Source organism: Octopus bimaculoides, chromosome 2 (assembly GCF_046866305.1).
Source record: "Octopus bimaculoides isolate indiv1 chromosome 2, ASM4686630v1, whole genome shotgun sequence".
Lineage (NCBI taxonomy): Eukaryota > Metazoa > Mollusca > Cephalopoda > Octopoda > Octopodidae > Octopus > Octopus bimaculoides.
In genome coordinates, this window is record NC_142929.1 from 131,362,022 (window position 1) to 131,381,603 (window position 19,582).

At 37.7% G+C, this 19,582-nt stretch overlaps 1 protein-coding gene across 2 annotated transcripts in view; it reads left to right on the forward strand.

Moving 5' to 3' along the window:
• LOC106875930 (uncharacterized) overlaps positions 1–19,472 on the forward strand; it is a 39,776-nt gene extending 20,304 nt beyond the window's left edge. Inside the window, exons 5-8 of one of the 2 annotated variants that reach the window (XR_008263432.2) lie at positions 10,361–10,534; positions 12,366–12,494; positions 15,866–16,130; positions 19,279–19,472. Coding sequence is in view for 1 of the 2 variants with exons in the window: in XM_014924249.3 (XP_014779735.3) it covers positions 10,361–10,534; positions 12,366–12,494; positions 15,866–16,017 (455 nt within the window). In the remaining variant the exon portion in view is untranslated. Of the gene's footprint in view, positions 1–10,360; positions 10,535–12,365; positions 12,495–15,865; positions 16,205–19,278 lie in introns of those variants that run through there. The other variant, XM_014924249.3, reaches the window with a different exon arrangement.
• Positions 19,473–19,582: the final 110 nt, after the last annotated feature.

A 19,582-nucleotide genomic window follows, 5' to 3' on the forward strand; every position in this document is an offset into this window, starting at 1 on the left:
AGTGCATACACAGGATCTCCGGCCTTGTACTGCCTGGTAACTTTAGCGACATCAGCCGAGCCAGGAGTCACCTGAGACTTATGTGCTTCCTTAGACTGTTTGCCTTGAGCAATGTGTGCTGGCGATGGCAGCAGAGAATCAATCCTTGTTCGTATCTGCCGGTGATTCAAAAGTTCACTTGGAGAGAATCCACAGGATGTCGGTGTTCTCCAGTACTGCATCAAGAATTCTTGAAGTGCTCGTGTCGGCGGAAGAGAAGACTTCCTCAGAGCTTGTTTGAAGGTTTGCACCAAACGTTCCGCTGCTCCGTTGGTAGCTGGGTGGTAAGGTGCCCCTGTCAGGTGTGTGATCCCACGTTCTTTGCACCAGCTCTGGAACTCCTCAGACGTAAAAGTTGGTGCGTTATCGGTGACCAATGTGTGAGGAAATCCGAAGTGCGCAAAGTCTTCCTCAAGCAGATTTAAAGTGGCTTTGGAGGACGTGGAGGAAGTAGGATGAATGCATGGGTACTTGGAATAAGCATCTGTGATCACCAGCCAATCTCTACCCATAAAATTTATTGCGTGGTCCAGGTGTAAGCGGCTCCACGGCTTTTCTGGTAACATCCATGGGTGAACTGGAGGCTTAGATGGCTGCCTTTGATGTTCGTTGCACGAATCACATCGTCGACTGGCTATCTCTATAGCAGCATCGATACCAGGCCAATAAACAGCAGTTCTTGCTAGTTGTTTCATGCGTTCCATGCCAAAGTGTCCAAGATGCAGAAGATTGAGGATCTTTGGCTGCAAGCTATGTGGAATCACAACTCTAGATCCATGTATAAGGCATCCATGGCAGATACTGAGTGAGTTTGATAACCTCCGGAACTTGTTGACTTCGTCATTGATCTCCATGTTCTTTGGTGGCCAGCCTTCGCGGACGTAGCGCATCACTGTTGATATCACTGGATCTTTCCCTGACTCTTGACGGAGGACGTTAGCATCCACAGGTTGGACTTGAATGCTAAGAGCTTTGATGGCACACACCATGTCTATGTCTTCACCATTTTCCTTTCTGTCAAAGTCGTTGTCATCACCGAATGGCAAGCGACTGAGGGCATCAGCATTGCCATGATCTGCTGATTTCCGATATTCAATGGTGTAGTCAAACTGGTTGAGCCACAGGGCCCATCGTGCTAGTCTGTTAGCTGCGAGAAGTGGCGTCCCTTTCCTCGGACTGAATAGTGATGTCAGTGGCTTGTGGTCAGTCACGTGTACGAATTTACGACCGTACAAATATTGGTAAAACTTCTGCAAGCCAAATATGATAGCCAGGGCTTCCTTTTGAATTTGGCTGTAGTTACGCTGTGCAAAAGTAAGAGTCTTGGACATATTGGATATTGGGCGCTCGCTTCCATCAGGATAGCGGTGAAACAGGACTGCTCCAATACCAACGTTTGATGCGTCACAAGCCAGTCCCAAAGTTTTGTTTGGATCGAAGTGTATCAGAACTTGACTCGATGAAAGTACATTTTTCAAGTGATCAAAACTGACTGTTCCTCATCTCCCCACTTCCAAATAGTTGACTTTTTTGTAAGGCAATAGAGTGGCTCTGCTATACTGGCTAGGTTTGGGATAAACTTTCCATAAAACTGAACTGAACCTAGGAAATATTTCAAGCTTGATTCGTTCGTTGGAGGCGGCATCTTTAAGACTGCTTCGACTTTGGATCCCTTCGTGATCCCTTCAGCCGACAAAATGTGTCCAAGGTATTCTACACTGGGTAGTGCAAACTGGCACTTTTCACGGCGACATCTGAGTCCATTGTCTCTTAGACGTGTGAGCAGACACTTTAGGTTGTTTAGGTGACTGTTTGCATCTTTCCCACTGACGAGCATGTCATCCTGGAAGACGGCCACTCCAGGTAGATCATGGGTCAGGTTTTCCATGATCTCCTGAAAGTAACCAGGTGCTGACTTGATTCCGAAAGGGAGTCGTTTTTGCAGGAGTACTCCACGGTGAGTGCTGAGTGCGAGTCTGCGTTGACTCTCTGGAGCCAGCTTGATCTGATTATAGGCATCAGCAAGGTCAATCTTTGTATATCCGAATCCACCTCCGAGTTTCTGCATCAGTTCAGCAGGGAGTGGCATTGGATGACGGTGATCAGCAAGTTGGTCATTAATTCCCACAGAGTAGTCACCACAAATCCGTAGTTTGGGCTTCAGGTTGCTTGAAGCGTGTGCTTTACGAATCGGTACCACTGGCGTTCCGTATTCGTTGAACTGGACTGGCTTCCAGATTCCCTTGGCGATGCCTTCTTCATAACCTTTGGCCAGGTCATCACGAAGAGCAAACGGGACCGGACGTGCCTTGTGAAAGACTGGTGTTGCGTCCGATTTGAACTTCACTTCCAGTTCAAAGTTTTTGAGACATCCCAATTCTTGCTTGAAAAGATCTGGAAATTCATCACACATGTTGTGACAATCTTGCTGCAGGGAAACATAGGGCTCACTTGAGGTCTTTGGATACATCACTTCAGCACCTTCCCTCTTGGCTTGGCTGTTTATGCTTTTCAAACCTAGAGCAGTGTCCACGGAAATTCCCAGAGTCTGGATAGCATTTCGACCCAGCAAATTAAGATCAGAGATCTTGGTGACTATGTAAGGTATAAGATCCTGCTTACCGGTTGTTGGATCCTTGGTTTGGCCCATGAAAGTTCCTAGAACAGGCAGGTCGTGCTTGCTGGCAGATTCATAGCGATGCTTGACATCTTGCAGCTTTGGTCTTCCAAGTTGTTTCCAGACTGACAAGGAAACAAAATTGCCTGTAGTAGCAGTGTCCAATTCCATTGTGAACAGTCTGTTCTGGATTGTTATTGGCACAATCAAACTGTGAGTGTCTCGGGAAACTTCACCTAGGATCGCCTTGACTAGCTCAGCTTTTGTGATTCTTTTCACGAGAGTTTGTGAATGGCCATTGCGTTGCTGATGTTGTTTTTTCCTACACACCGCTTGCAAATGTCCCTTTTTGTCACAAAAATGACATTTGGTTTCTCTGAAAGGACAGTCTGTCGCTTTGTGGGCCTTTCCACATCGGTAGCATTTCTCCTGGTTTGTGGAATAAGACTGCTGATGGTTCTTTTGAGGACTCTTATTCTTGTTCTGTTGGACCTTGTAGACTTGCTTGGTTTTGGAACCGTATACAGTTTCTTTTGCAACCTTTGCTGCATCTTCAGTCTCGATGGCAACTTGGACAGCACGGGCAAAATCTAGTTCTGTGTCTTTTATCTTAAAAGCGCCTTCAAAACCGCTTCATTATTGACCGAACATATGAATCTCTGTCTCAGAGCTTCATCCTGTGGGTTGGTGATCGACGGAAAATCACAGGTAGCCGCATCCTGATGTATACGTGCTGCCAGCTCTTGGAGAGTTTCGCCTGGCTTCCGCTGCATATCACTCCAAAACTTGAAACGCTCTCTCACAATGAAAAGTTTTGGGTCGAACTGTTCTTTCATGAAGTCAACGATTTCGTCCATTGTCAAGTTGTTGATATCTTTAGGCGGATTTTGTTGGGTAGCCAGCCAGATTAGCAAGTTGCTTGTAAACAGTAGCGGTCTGATTGGTCAGGAACACTTGTGCCATGCGTTGTTCAGGTACAGCATTAGCAGCCACAAACGTGCGGAATCTTGACCAGTAATCAGGCCATAGTTCTGTTGTAGAATCAAATGCAGCAAATGGTGGAATCGACACAGTTGTCGAAGCAGCTGAAAAATAGCCACTGGAATCGCCTTCAACTTGTCGAACACCAAACAGTTTTAACAGAGTGTCCATATCTCTCTGATGTTGTTGCATTTGCTTTTCCATTTGTTCCCTAAACAATTTAATAGGTTCTACTGTCTGTTTTTCAGCCATTGTTATTACGATGAATAATTTTACGGTAAAGTAAGCATGTAATCCTACCGGCGACGCCAATAAACTCTGTTGTATTTCTCTCGGGAGACTCGCAGAGAAAAGACAACGAGTTGTACAATTTAATTATTACATTTATTATTCAATTACATACAAAGAACGCACTCACCGAAAGTTCGATGTTAATAAACAAGAGTCATGTCCGCCATATATATCAATGACATTTTACTACCACAGTCATTCAAAACAACAACAATGAAACAATGAACTCAGACGAACCACATTGAAACACGAGACGTCAGACGAATAACTAATCTAACAGTCCCTATAACACAACCTGTCAGCAGCAAACGGCATAAACACTTATTAACATGTGTGTGGTCTTGATTATGAGTTGGAGCTGCGTCTCCTTCGCCAGGTTAGTGTTATACTTGACTGTATGTATACATGTTCAGTTGAGTTGCTGCAGTATGCTTTTCCCAACAACAATTACAATTAAAATGAGAATAACGTTGTTGCTGGTATGCAACCCTGCTTAACTCCTATTGTAATATGAAATTGGACTGAGCTGGAAATTTGAGTTCTCAAACCGATGTGCAAGGACTCTATCAATTAAGTAAAGTTTCCATATTTTGTATCTATGCAAGTGTCAGTATTAACTTGTGTTTAAAGTACGAACGCAATTATTTGTGCTCACATGTAGATTAATTTATTTAACCTTATTCGTGTTTGTTTCACCGTTCGTGTTCTAGTTGTTTAATCTTAGATCAATCTAGATCAAAATTATTCCAGCCATGACCATTTCATCTTTGTAGGAGTATCTAGAGATGCAATATCTAATGTACCGTTGTTTAATTAAGAGAGTTGTGATTGACATATTTCACTGCTGTTTCCTGCAGGTTGTTACGATCAAGACAGTGGCTTCCTTATCGCCTCATTATTATTATTGTATATTGTAACACACACACACACACACACACACACACACACACACACACACACACACACACACACACACACACACACACACAAGCATACACATGCGTACACATACTCACACACAAGCGCAGGCATACAAACACACACAAGTATATATGCACATTCATATACATAATAATATATATATAAAATACATATAAAATATACTTATATAATACTATAAACATTTATATAATATATGAAATATATGTATAATACATGTATAAATACGTACACCCATACACACACATGTATATGTATGTATACATACATTCATATATATATATATATATATATATATATATATATATATATATATATATATATATATACATGGATATCAGAAATAAACGAAAGAAATCTGGAAAACGAAGCTCACCGAAAAAGAAAAGAAATTTGGCAGACATGGAAGAAATCTTTCAATATAAGAAAACAAAACTTCTGGAAAACATATAAATGCGAAAAAATATGCCAAAACACACTCAGAATGGATTTCCTTAACGGCACCCATACTTCCTCGGAAGTACCTAATTAAAGAAATTAGAGGAGAACCAGAGGAAGAAACAAAACTCCGATGGGATCTCGCCTTAACAAAATTCAGGACCGACATCTCTATCACCCTGTCTAAGCCTTTATATATTTATATATTTAATCCTTTATATTGAACACTCAGTATTTCATATATTCAATAAGACATATTCCATATATTCAATAAGACATTCAATACTACATTTCATTGTACCATCCGTCTTTTTTAATATTATATATTATATATTCCATATTCTATATCCCACATACATTTTACAAGAATATAAATGAAAAACATAAAAAACAGACAGAGTTGGAACTCTTTTAAATAAAATAATATATATATATATATATATATATATATATATATATATATATATATATATATATATATATATATATGCATGTGTATGTGCGTGCGTGTATGTACATATATACATATTTAGATATATGCGACCGTATGCAGAAGTTCATACATGCAGATACAGATATCAGTTTGAGTGTGGTTTCAAACAGGTGCGTGTGTGTACGTTATGGATAGACTGTACAGAATTATACGCTTGAATGTATGAGTGTATATGTGTGTGTGTGTGTGTGTGTGTGCTCTCGCGCGCGCGTGTTGTATGTGTAATGTTCGTTTGAGCAACGACTGTATATTTACAGCTTTGTACAAGTACACACGGACATGTTTGATCTAGGGGGCTGCATTCCTGAGTTTTCTCATGTTGATTTATTATGGATTGGTTTTGTTTAACATCGTTCAAGAAAGGAAGAGTCCGCCGTTTATTTATACAAACAAACATCCATATATGTGGGTATGAATGTAAGAGTATAAAGCTCTGTGTGTGCGCGCGCGTGCCTGCGTACGTGTGTATAAGCTGCATCACAAATACAAGTGCTTTTTCATCGAGCCGCCCAGACGTCTTTTTGAAATCCGAGAAGGTACTTTTGCCGAGCAAGCGCCTTCTTTAAACGAAGTTTACCATTAAAGGATAAAATGATGGCTGTGAATACAGTAGTCTTTACATTCGGACTTCTCATGCTCAGCTTCCAAGTGGTAGTAGCAAGTAAGTGTAAATGTAGAGTGCATTAATTATTCCTCAATACTGATTTCGACAATTCCTCTTATTTGTTGAATCATATATGTATGTATATATATATATATATATATATATATATATATATATATATACAGTGAGGGAAATAAATGTATGTATGTATGTATATATATATATATATATATATATATATATATATAATGTTACCTTAGTGTTTGAGAGCTACTATAATATTTTGCACTCGTATATAAGGATATCACCGTATGTATGTATGTATGTATGTATGTATGTAAGCATGTCTTTTCTTCTCTTTCATTTTAGAGTAAATTTTGATCGGCCACCGACTGCTAAGTCGGAGGCCGATCAAGCAAGATTGTCAAGAAAAGTATCTTTTTTAACCATCATCTATTAAATCTCAAGAAGGTCTTGCAGATTTTCATTGCCCCAGATATCGTGATCATTCGTAGTGTATGAATTAAGGATTTACGTTCTCTCTCCGAGATACCAAGTTCAACTAAACTTTATTCTCTAGACGGGTTCGTATGTATCCTCTTGCTTCAATAATAATATGTATGTTTGCATGTCTGCATATTTATATGTATGTTTATAATATATATCATATCAGGCCACGACTAACTCAATAGCACCACCTGGAAAAGTCTTTTAGTTAATTAGTTCAGGATACCATAGACCACTCAAGCAGAGAGTTGTTGTTGGTTGAGATGTATCCAGGTGTAGGTGGTTTATCCGGTATTTCCTGGAGGAATTTGTCCAGGTACCGTTTGAAAGTTGTGGGATCTTTTTCTACTTTAATTTCTTTCGGGATAACAACATTGAAAAGTGCAGGACCATTTATATATATATATATATAATATAAATTGATATAATATAATATATATATGTATGTTTATAATATGCATATATCATATCATATCATATCATATGTATGTATGTATGTGTGTATGTATGTATGTATGTGTGTATTATAATGGAATAGTTAGTATAAAGCATTGTGTGGAGTATATTTTATAAAATTCGTGAGTAAGGCCGGAACAATGCGAAATAAATCCAGGGCAAATCACAAGAAAACAGGCATATGAATTAATGGTGACTTACCTTGCATTCAGTATTCCAGAGTTATGAACCCTCTTCAGGAATTAGCCGCTAGCACACTAGGAATACTGCTTAGCGGCATTTCGTCCATCTTTATATTCTGAATTCAAATTCCGCTTAAGTTGACTTTGTCTTTCATCTTTTCGGAGTCGATAAAATAAGTACTAGTTGAACCCTGGGGTTGATGTTATTGACTTACTCCCTTCCCCGAACTTGCTCATCTTGTACCAAAATTTCAAACCGATATTTTGAAATCGTTTTAAATAAGGAAGGTCTTGCATGATAGACGTATTTCCTATTATATATTACACAGACCTGAATGGTACTTATTAAATGATTTCAAGATATCATTATTTGGTTTTCAAGAACGACGTATTGGCATTTAGGAAATCAACTGAATGATATACACATTGAGTGGCTGAATATTCCACTCACATATATAATCTTAATGTGATTCTCATGTATAATCACTTTTGGCACAAGATGGAGTATATCTTCCGATTACCGCTGCAGTCAAACCGATGAATTTCTATGCAAATTCCCTCAAAATTTCGAGTCAAACTCCGGCAATGGCTAAAGGCATTTGTCTCCAATACCGTGTACTTAAATGGAACCCACGAACTCAGGGTTGCATTTCGGACTTCTTAACCATTAAGCAATATTAAAAGAAAGAAGCAATTTATACAAGCACTGAAAGTGAGATCATCAGTTGCATGATATTTTGTCGTTAGAGGATTATGTATTGTGATGTTCATGCCTTTTCTATTATATTAGTGGAATATATGTATGAAGTACTATCGCTCTCTTAATCTCTCTCTCTCTCTCCACTCCACCTTATTATAAGCATACATGCACACATATAATCTAGAACTAAATTTGGTGTCGAATAACAAAATTGTTGTTCGGATGCTTGCGCGCGTATGTTTGAGGCATTGTGTTTAAAACGCAATGCCTCAAACTGGCTGAATCTTGTTTAGGATTATTAATATTAATTATTCATGTAACCGTATTTCGTCCATCTTTACCTTCTGAGCACAAATACCCAGAAGTCGATTTTTGCGTTTCATTCTTTCGGGGTGGAGCAATTAAGTACCAGTTGATAAGATACAGGTATTTTTTTCTTTAGAACAAATTCTTTGTTGACCAGTGTTCTTCTTATCGTAGTTTACAAATCCAAGCATGAAAACGTTACTCAACTTTGGAGTTTTGGAGACAGACACCTTCTTTTCACCCCACCCCCACACAAACACCCCCCACACAAACACCCCCCACACAAACACACACACACACACATACACACTAAAATACGCATAAAGTAAATACATGCAGATAAATATATTAATATAACACATTTTTAAAAATACTAAAAAAAAAAATACAATCAATGAAGAATCAAAAGAAACATTAAGATGATACGTGTTTATTGTATTAGGTACTTTTGTTTATTCAGAAACCTACAATGAAATTAGGTATTTCTGTTTATTTAGAAACCTAAAATGAACAGGTCAGACGCTAAATATAAATTTTACAGGGTACAACCCTAAAGTTGACACCGCTCCGCTAAACGCAGAAAATTTCTGTCTCGCTATTGGCTAAAAGTACCCAGTTTTTTTCGATTTTTAAACCTCTGTAACTTTTTTCTCCATTTTTTTCTTCACATCATACTTTCAAAGCAATGAGACTGGAAGGCTACATTATTATAGCCGATTTTCAGATTTTTTACTTCCTTTCAAAAAAATGCATATTTTGCGAATGAAAAAAAATTAGATCCCGAACCGCTAATTAACGGGGACGTAAACATACCAGCATCAGTTGTCAAGCAATGGTGGTGGGGACAAACACAGACACACAGACACAGACACACACAACAGACACACATGCAGACACACACACACACACAATCACTCACTCACACACAAACACGCACACACACGTGCGCGCACTCATACGCATATACGACAGGCTTCTTTCAATTTCCGTCTACCAAATCCACTCACAAGGCTTTGGTCAGCCCGAGGGTATAGTAGAAGACACTTGCCCAAGGTGCTACGCAGTAGGACTGAACCCGGAACCATGTGGTTGGTAAGCAAGCTACTTATCACACAGCCACACACACACACACACACACATATATATATATATATATATATATATATATATATATATATATATATATATATATATATATATATATATATATATATATATATATATATATATATATATATATATATATATATATATATATATATATATATATATATATATATATATATATACACACATACACACACATGCGCGCGTACACACAAAGACACACAGACACACACACACACACTCTCTCTCCCGCACACACAAAATTCAATTGTTTGCTCTTTCGCGATTAAAAACATTAATCTTGATTAAAAAATAACTGGAGAATGGAAGCTACGTTACTGAAGTGTTTCTAAAAGTCTTTATTGGTGTAATTGAAATACTTATTATTAGTAATGAAACTGTTATCTCCAGTTGGCCACCTGCTATTAAGTGATTACTTCAATATCCCGAACCAGCGAAGAAAATGAACCTCGATGAAGCGTCTTGACTAGTTACTTGACTAGGTAGCAATAAGTGCTAAATTTCTCTCATATCACAATATATTCTCTGCAAAGAGGGAAGAATATATTTAAGGAAAAGGTGACATGGGCGAAGGTGGAATGTCTTTGAATACAAGTTTGCATGAACAGGACTGATTTGGTCTAGCAACACAGCATCAACAATTAATACCACTAATTAGAGTTCTGGTGTTTGTTTCTAGAGGATAGTGAAAACTTTACCAAACAATGCTTCTCTTGCCAAAGTATGCTGGGAAACGGGCAGAAGAATGAAAACTGTCCTGGTGATGGAAAGCTGAAAACGTTGGCGACGATCTACAGAGAAAATTGTACAGAAGGAGTATGTCTTACCAGAACTATAGTACAACAGAAAGGCGGTAAGTATTGCTTTCAATATTAATTATGGTTCTAGAGCAGGGTTGGGGAAACTTTTAAGTGCGGCAGGCAAAAATTTCCAAAGATAAAGGTCTGTGGGCTAATTTTATATTTGTGTAAATCTTGTATATATTTATGTATAATTCGATATACATTAATAAAGATAAGTTTAACACGTTAAATTAACGCGTAACATCTTCATTAACACCGCCACTGAATTTATGACGTTTGTATTAATTATGAGGTATTCTATATTTTCCAGCTTGAGTGTAGTTGGGTCTCAAGGGGGTGGTATAAACCTATCAATATGTGTTTTATAGTGCAAACAGAATTTCCATTCAAATAGCAATTACCGGACGATTTTCTGTTTGAGTTTAACCGTTTTAAGCCGAAGTGGAAACGCGACCTATGTCGCAAGAGGCGTACGAATATTGTATAAATTTTATAATTGAAAAATTGACTATATTCTGTACATACGAATATTCCAGCCTGTGGGTGCAATAAAATGGGCTTGTGGGCGCAATTGCGCCCGCGGGCGGGGGTTTCCCCACCCCTGGATGGAGCTTGATTGTTTCCTGTACAGATATCTAAATGTATCTGTACATAGCTCCTGTCTATGTAACGTAAAACAGATGAAAAATACATTGTCTGCTGTAATTTTCCCGGGGCGGCATTACTCATTATGTGGAAGATTTGAAGAGTCTATGACTATCTCTGGAACATAAATGATGTATGTTCCCAGCGTAAACGAAATCGGATGAAAAATATTGATTTTTAAGCGAGATCAAAAGCCTGCGCGCGCGCACACACACACACGCATTCACACACACACACACACACACACACACACACAACAAACAACGGCATTTCGTCCGACTCGTACTTAGTTCAAATTCCATCAAGGTCGAATTTGCTTTCGGGGCGCTAAAATAAGTACCAATTGAGCACTGGGAACGATGTAATCGATTAGCACCTTTCCCTTAAAATTTTTGGTTATAGTAGAAACGACTGTGACCTGGTTTATGAAGCATAGACTTCACCGTACATTCTGATGTTTGAATGAGAGACTCACTAAACAAAGGTATAAAAATAAACACTTGTAGATTTTGGAGTCTAGAATTGCGTAGAGAATAAATTACACAAAGACACCATCCGCATAATAAGTGTTGCTTTTAACACATTAAACATAGGAAGCCGTAACAAGCTACCTGGAAATAAGTATACAGTGAAGAAGAAAAAACAAGACAAGTAATGGATTCGTATGATTTTAATTTTATCGGTACTTACACAAGACATTTTCGAACATGTTTTGGTCTAATCGTTGAAATCCTCAGTGAATCACAAACATTACCGCACGTACGAATGTAGAAATAAGAGAATCAATAAGTAGATCTACAAGAATATTCTGCTGCGCTAAATCGTAAAAGCATGTTATTTCATATTGTACTGCTGCTCTGAGTTGATCCAAAATTTTGTTTAGCCAAAGTTTAGCCAATATTTTGATCCACTGAAAAGAATTGCATTCATGTTTTTGGTTAACGCTGTTTTTCTAATTTTTATCTTATTCGAAGGAGATGCTAACAACTATTTAAATTCTTACCTCCGGCATTGAATCCAAGCCACCGCATCATACTTGTTCCCTCTGTACTATTAGTGAACATTGTGAATTAGATCTTCCTCTAAGCCACAAATTGCATGAGTTACACAACTATAATGAATTTATTATCTACAAATGTGTGTATAAAAGATACATACAATCTATATTTTTCCCACGGCTTGCTTAAAAGTTCTGATACTGTTTCTGAACATTGTTCATATTTTCAATCTTCACAGTGGTGGCCCGAGGATGTTCAAAGCACATATATAAGTTTCCAAAACTGCTTCCAGAAGAGGGCTGTTATAAATATTACATGGACGTGATTTGTTTTTGTAGAAAGCATCTTTGCAATAGGATGGCTCTAGGTAAGTAACCACAGTATATTTCTTCATTTACCATAACAAAATATGAACGTTGAATGGGTTTAGCTTGATTTTCAGGATCATTAATCTCAATCTATGTATAGTGGCGTAGTTAGTGTATGTGCTGCCCGGGGCAGCCCTTCAGTTTGCTGATCCTCACGCCGTTCCCACTGAAAGCTTGTAGAGCAGATCTAAAAGCACCGCTCCCGTAAAAGCGTCGCTCAGGCTACGCTACTGCCTATGTACTTTTAATTCTTATATTTCAAGCAGTATGTATTTTGCTCATCTTTAGGTATCAAATTTATACTACGTACAGTTGTATGCACTGAAAAAGGAAGCACTCAACCCAAATTCTTACTGTAAACTAAGACAGCTTAATTTGCCTTTACTGTACTGACGTCTTTCGACAGTGCAGTTTCTCACCAGTTTTCTCGAATTCTGCTATATATAAAGAGACAACAAAGATAATGTTAACAGTCTGGAACATATTCAAATAAATTGTCATAGAAGTGTGGACATTAAATGGGTTATTTTTGCACTGTCGCTTCGCCAATGTTTACATTGTATTCTCGTGTCACATATCCAATTTGACCAAAATTCCTTCTTTAAGATATTTTCTGATAATGACGAAATCATTATGGAGACAAGTTAATGGCTTTCAAACAATGTTAGTAACGAATTCCAAGAATGTGTCCGAGCAGACGCTCACAGGTCTTCTGTAAATTCTCCTCAGACTCTTGCTTCTTAAGCTTTTCTTAAGTTTGTTGGTTGAGTTGATGCAGTATGACCAAGTATCAAAAAAGTTCGCATCTCAATCACAAGGTTCTGGGTTCGATCTTAATGACTGACTTCTTGGGCAAGCGTCTTTTACTATAGCCTGGAGTCGATCCAGGCCCGGAATTTGTAGTGAAATTGGGATGAGGGAAACTCTGCGGATGCCTGTCGGGTAGATTGTGCTAGTAATTCAAACGTTCAGCTTTGTCACACACTGTGTTGGACTGACTCAGTTCAAGAATCATTTCAAGGGCACACACGCCTGTACAATACCCCACTGACACATTCAATGAGCGGTAGTTCATTTGATCGAACAACTAAATATTCATCACCCAAACCGACGGAAAACAATTGAAGTCAGCTGAGATATTTTGCTTAGATTTTTTTGTAATTTTTCCTATAGTTATATTTGATGTAAATCTTTGCAAGCATACAAGCGAAATTTAAAGAATTGGGTTACCAAATAAAAATGATCCTTGATATATTATCAATTAATATAAGATGACCGAAGATGTACGTTTGATCACTCGACTGCTTAGATCAAATCGCCACACATATAGGGTTTCTTCTAACGATGCTCAAAAACCCCTTACATTTTATAAGAAAAAGAGCAGGATAGTTGTGAGAGGACTTTCTCAAAGGTGTTAGTGATATAAGTAAAGTTGAGTGTTTTCCATCGGGAATAGGAATGGTAACCGTGTTGTAGACTCGCATCTTTGGGAACTCCGTTCGTACTCTATAGCATTCACTACCTTGTGACACATTTCCCTTATTCGATACCACCCAGTAGCGATTAAATAACATTTTCTAAGTTTACACACACAAGCATGCAAAGAACAACTAAAGAAACACAGACAAGAAGCAAATGTATAGATACAGCCTTCTTCTTCCTACCATAAACAACAATCAAGAACTACAAAAAAAAAAAAAAAGGACAAAGAAAAAAGGGAAAAGATTTACGTAAAACTGAAGGTATCCTGATCTTGCTTGAGAATGCTATCATTCTTTCGAAGGAAATTCACCAAACATGAACTTCATACATAAAATTCCAATTTTACCAAAGTAAACTAAACCACACATTCTTCCTTTATGCCTATCAAAACAGACAGGTTGTTTAACAAAATAGTACACAATTTTCTTAGTTCTAGTTTAAACTTCTAACGGCAGTTTGACTGGTGAAAATGTCATATAAACCTCAGTGATTTGTGGATTCATCGTTGGAGATTTTATGAAAGGTACATGAGCCCGATCAAGCTCTTTCCCTTTCAGTCTATTTTGTTGCAGCACAAATCGAAAGTACGAGTTATGTCTTAAGCGGTAAACGAAACGTGATGCAGATTTGGCTCTCCCAGTAATTACCATAATTTCATAGAACTCGCACTTGAACTGATCAAAAGGACATAGTCAATATTTCAAGCCGAGAAAATTACAATTTAAGTATTTTATTTGTTTGTTTGTTTTTCAGTTTAACATAAGTAAAACAACTATATTAGTTATATTCCGTATGTTTTAATTCAATTCTGTTATCGATTTGGATTTTCAATTCAGTTTTACCATTTTCAGTTCAATTCAATCCCGATTTCACAAAAAGTTTTAATTCTTGTTTTACACACAAGGCGATGAAACCTTTGTTTTAAATTCAAACTAAAATTACAGCTAAAATATATCAATAAAATATAAATAAAAATAATAAATGAAAACGAAGTTAGATCAAGTTTTATTTAATTTAACTAAAAATTTTGTTTTCTATTCGAATTTCACCCTAACTTTTGAAAACATACAGTTTAATCAGCTTCTAGATTTCAATTAAAATCTCAGAAACGAAACTGAAAACTGCAACACGAAAAGGTTTGAATCTCTATTCCTCGATTAAAACCATGTTGCTGTCAGCTAATAATGTTTCATGGTTGACACCTCAGTATTCCACTTATCTTTCATTTTCGATATCGTAAGACATTTGTTTCAATACACATATACATGAAGTTGTTCTCCACTGGCGAAATACAACAGCAATTAACATATTCATATTCGAATCCGTCAGAACATATTAAGATTGAATAAGTGTCATCGTCCTGATTCTCGTTGTTCAGCGTGCACTTGTTAATTTTATGTCAGTTGGCAGATATCAGCATGCATCAGCAACTAATTTGTTTGCTGAAGTTATAAACAAGTGTCCAAAACTCTTCTTAGATTCAGTAGTCAGGGGTAGCTTTGCTTGAGGAGACACATTAAGGTCAAAAGACTGGATGTCCCAAAGTCCCCTTACCCTAATGAATCTCGTGTTATAAGCACGAATTCGTTTGAGAGAAGCTGTTCCCCGATGCCGAAATAGATCAGCGATTAGCATATTCATGTTCGAATCTCCCGGAACGTATTAAGAAAATGCATGTCATCGCTGATACATACATACATACATACATACATACATACACGTACGCGTATATACATACACGTGCGCGTATATACATGCACACATATTTATACACATATGCACACACATACAATAACGAAGTCTACAATGGCATTCCAATGAACATAGTGGTCAATGGGATTTATTTTCATTTCTACTGTTTTGATTTTTATCCTTCTTTTCTTCTCAGGAAAGCCAAAAAACAAGGAGTTAGACTATTTGGAATTAGAAAAGTTGAAAAACGCATCTGCAGTACATAAACTACCAGTCACTTTATTTACGTTTATATGGCTATATTTGCTGATCGGGATCATATTGGATTACCACCTAAGACAACAATAGTTTGGTAAAGAAGGAGGAGGATAAATAAAATATATGAAGAAAGAGAGATACCCAACATCTACCAAAGTAATAATCTTGAAGAAATCTATTCTATAATGGATTCCTATTCCTTGGTATGTTTTGCTTTCAGAAATAAGACTTCGCCACCGTTATTCATTGCTAAAGAAATAAATGATGTCAAAATTGGTGGAAGTTTTATCTTATCTTTTATCTAGTTCTATATTTAAGAGATGAGGAATTATTTACATTATTTACATTTGACAGATATTTGTCCTCATTTTGTTTGTTGTTAACACAACGTTTCGGCAGATATACACGCGCGCAAGCGCGACTGGTTTTCACATACTTTCCATGAAGGAAATGCACTAAGAAGGCATTTGTCGGCCTTTGGCTATAATGGAAGATACTTGCTGAAGGTGCTGCGTTGTGGGACTGAACGCCAAACCACGTGGTTGCAAAGTGAGCTTCTTAACTGTACAGTCATGCTCATACTGCCAAATTCCTAGAATTTGAGAACTGGGCAAAATAATTACCATACTAACTAAACCAGTATTTTTTAAACTTACCTTGAAAGATCATAAGAAAACCTCATCAACCTACCCTTGTTTCGTTACAACTTTCCATATGACTTCAATTATCACTGTATTCATAAACTTTATCCCGACGAATACATGGTGTCTTCAACAATATCTTCTTTTACAAACACTAGGGTAAAGACCCCCTTCGGTCATGAATGACCATAAGATTGCACCAAGAAAGTTCCCCTCCAAAGTTGATTATGGCAAAGTTGGTTATGGAAGATCAGAAATCACCCATGCATATCAGCCGCCCCTCTCCACGCTAGCGATATTATCCAAGGGAAAGGCAAAAGCTGATACAACTTGCCACCAGTGACATCGCAACTCATTTCTACATCTGAGTGATCTGGAGCAGCGTGAAAAAAAGTGACTTGCTCAAGAACACAATATAGAGTTCGGTCGGGGAATCGAACTCACTACCTCAAACCTGTAAACCCAACGCTCTTACCGCTGATCCATGTACCTAAGCAAAACATTCGGTTTAGCCACGCATTGTCTGCCGCTCTATGTTTAAATACCCTGTAAACAGTAAGATATTCTTAAAACGTCTCCTACCACGAATAAAGCACATTCATAAGATCGCTATACCTTCCACTTAGTCCAGACAAACAAAAGGAGCATACTTTGATAGCATCATCATCAATAGTCTCATTAGCATCTTCTTCCTAGAGATTGAGCTGAGGTGCTCGCTCCATTTATAAGTACAAAGAAACAGAAACTATAGCTTTAAATTGAGACTACTCTTTTCATCAGCGGCCTCAGTCAGACCAATAACTTTGTAAGAAAATATCTAACTTGCACAGGCATGGCTGTGTGATAAGAAGCTTGCTTCCCAACCACATGGTTCTGGGTTCAGTCCCACTGCGTTGCGCCTTGGGCAAGTGTCTTCTACTGTAACCTCGGGCCGACCAAAGCTTTGTGAGTGGATTTGGCAGACGGAAACGGAAAGGAGCCTGTCGTATATATATATATATATATATATATATATGTTTGTGTATGTGTGCCTGTGTTTGTCCCCCCCCCATCACCGTTTGACAACCGGTGTGTTTAAGTCCCCGTAACGTAGCGGTTCGGCAAAAGTGACCGATAGGATAAGTACTAGGCTTACAAAAAATAAGTCTTGGGGTCGATTTCTTCGACTGAAACCCTTTAAGGTGCTACTCCAGAATGGCCGCAGTCAACTGACTGAAACAAATAAAAGAATGGAAATTAACGCAATATGTCTGGATTGTCACACTGGATTGTCACACTTACATAAACCACTGCATGTTGGAGTGTATAACAGACGTATCATCTTGATATGTAGATCGTACTTAGTTGTTTGACCGATTCCCTACTTAAACATAGCTTTGATCAGGGATGGTCGGTGATCAACAACAGTTCATAGAACATTAGAAAATAAAAGTACTGCTTTAACACATCAACTGGTTAGTAAAGCATTGCTCCAGTTCATAGATCACTGAGAAGCTACCGAAGACAGAGGGTATGAGACATCCTATTTCAAGTAATGGGTTATATCTAATTCTTTTGTGGTGTGTTTGCATATAAGTTTACAAATTGGTCAGAGGTAAAATGAAGTGTTTGGGGCTTCCGAAGGACATTTGTGTGTGATTCAAGGGTACTGAGATAACTCCATTCTACAACTTGGCATACACACACACACACACATTCATTCACATATACACACACACACTCATTCACATATACACACACACTCCCTGTGTGTGTGTGTGTGTGCATATGTGTGTGCGTGTGTGTGTGTGTGTGCGGGCGCGTGTGTGTGTTAGAAATTCTTAGTATTTACCATAATAACTTTGAGAGGGTCTGATGAAAGGATAATTTATTTCATTAACCGATTACTTAATTGATTATTGTTTGGATTTACAGGGTTTTTAAGTACTAACCAATGTGTAAGGTGATGAAATGATCTGTCTAGCTATCGAAACGATCGAAACCTTAATTAAAATTATATAACATTATTGTTTTCATACTTTCGTTTACTTACTTTTATATTCTGTGATAAATGCACCAACTGACTGGTTGGTGAATTTCCTCAGATTTACAGTTGGAAACCAAAATTAAAAATAAAAAGCAGTGTCCTCTCCTTTCCTCAGGAAGATTTATATCATTTATATCTGTTAATAAATAAATAAAGAGATAAAAAAAAACATCTTCTTACTCATTTCTGTATAGTTATTAAGATATATTGCCAGGGCGGTGAGCTGGCAGAATCGTTAGCACGCCGCGCGAAATACTTAGCGGTATTCCGTCTGCCGCAACGTTCTGAGTTCAAATTCCGCCGAGGTCGACTTCGACTTCGACTTTGCCTTTCATTCTTCTGGGGTTGATGAAATAGGTACCAGTTATGCACTGGGGTCGACATAATCGACTCGTCCCCTTTCCCACCAAAATTTTCGAGGTCTTGTGTCTAGAGTAGAAATAATTATTAAGGTATATGACTGAAACAACGAAGAGTATATTCCACATAATAGCCGATATAATGTTGATTTCACAAGTCATGCTCACATCGTATATACAGAGGGGGAGAGAATAGAAGAGACCTACAACGAGAAAGTTAACATAAGGGGAAGATATATGATGAAATCTTTTGTAGTCATGACCATCCTGTCTTTTTGTATAAATAGGATTACATTATATTATGTTTCCTTCCTTTTTTTTTTAGATACGCAAAGATGTGACTTGAAGTTTTGACAGATATTTCTAGCATAGAGCCGGAAATCGGCGTCCACGATCGAAATTACGTTTGCATTCAAAATTGCAACACAGATGTTCTACCACAGTTTCCTATAAAACTGTAATTCGCTCCTGATAAAAAAAAAATAAATAAATAAGTAAATAAAAAACAAATTTCCCCTATCTTGGTTGTCGAAGGCTTCCTAGTTGGTGTCATGACAGAGTGCTGATCTGAAGTGAATGTCTTGCAGTTCTTTTTCTTATTTCCTTGTACGTTTAAACTTCGCTAAGGT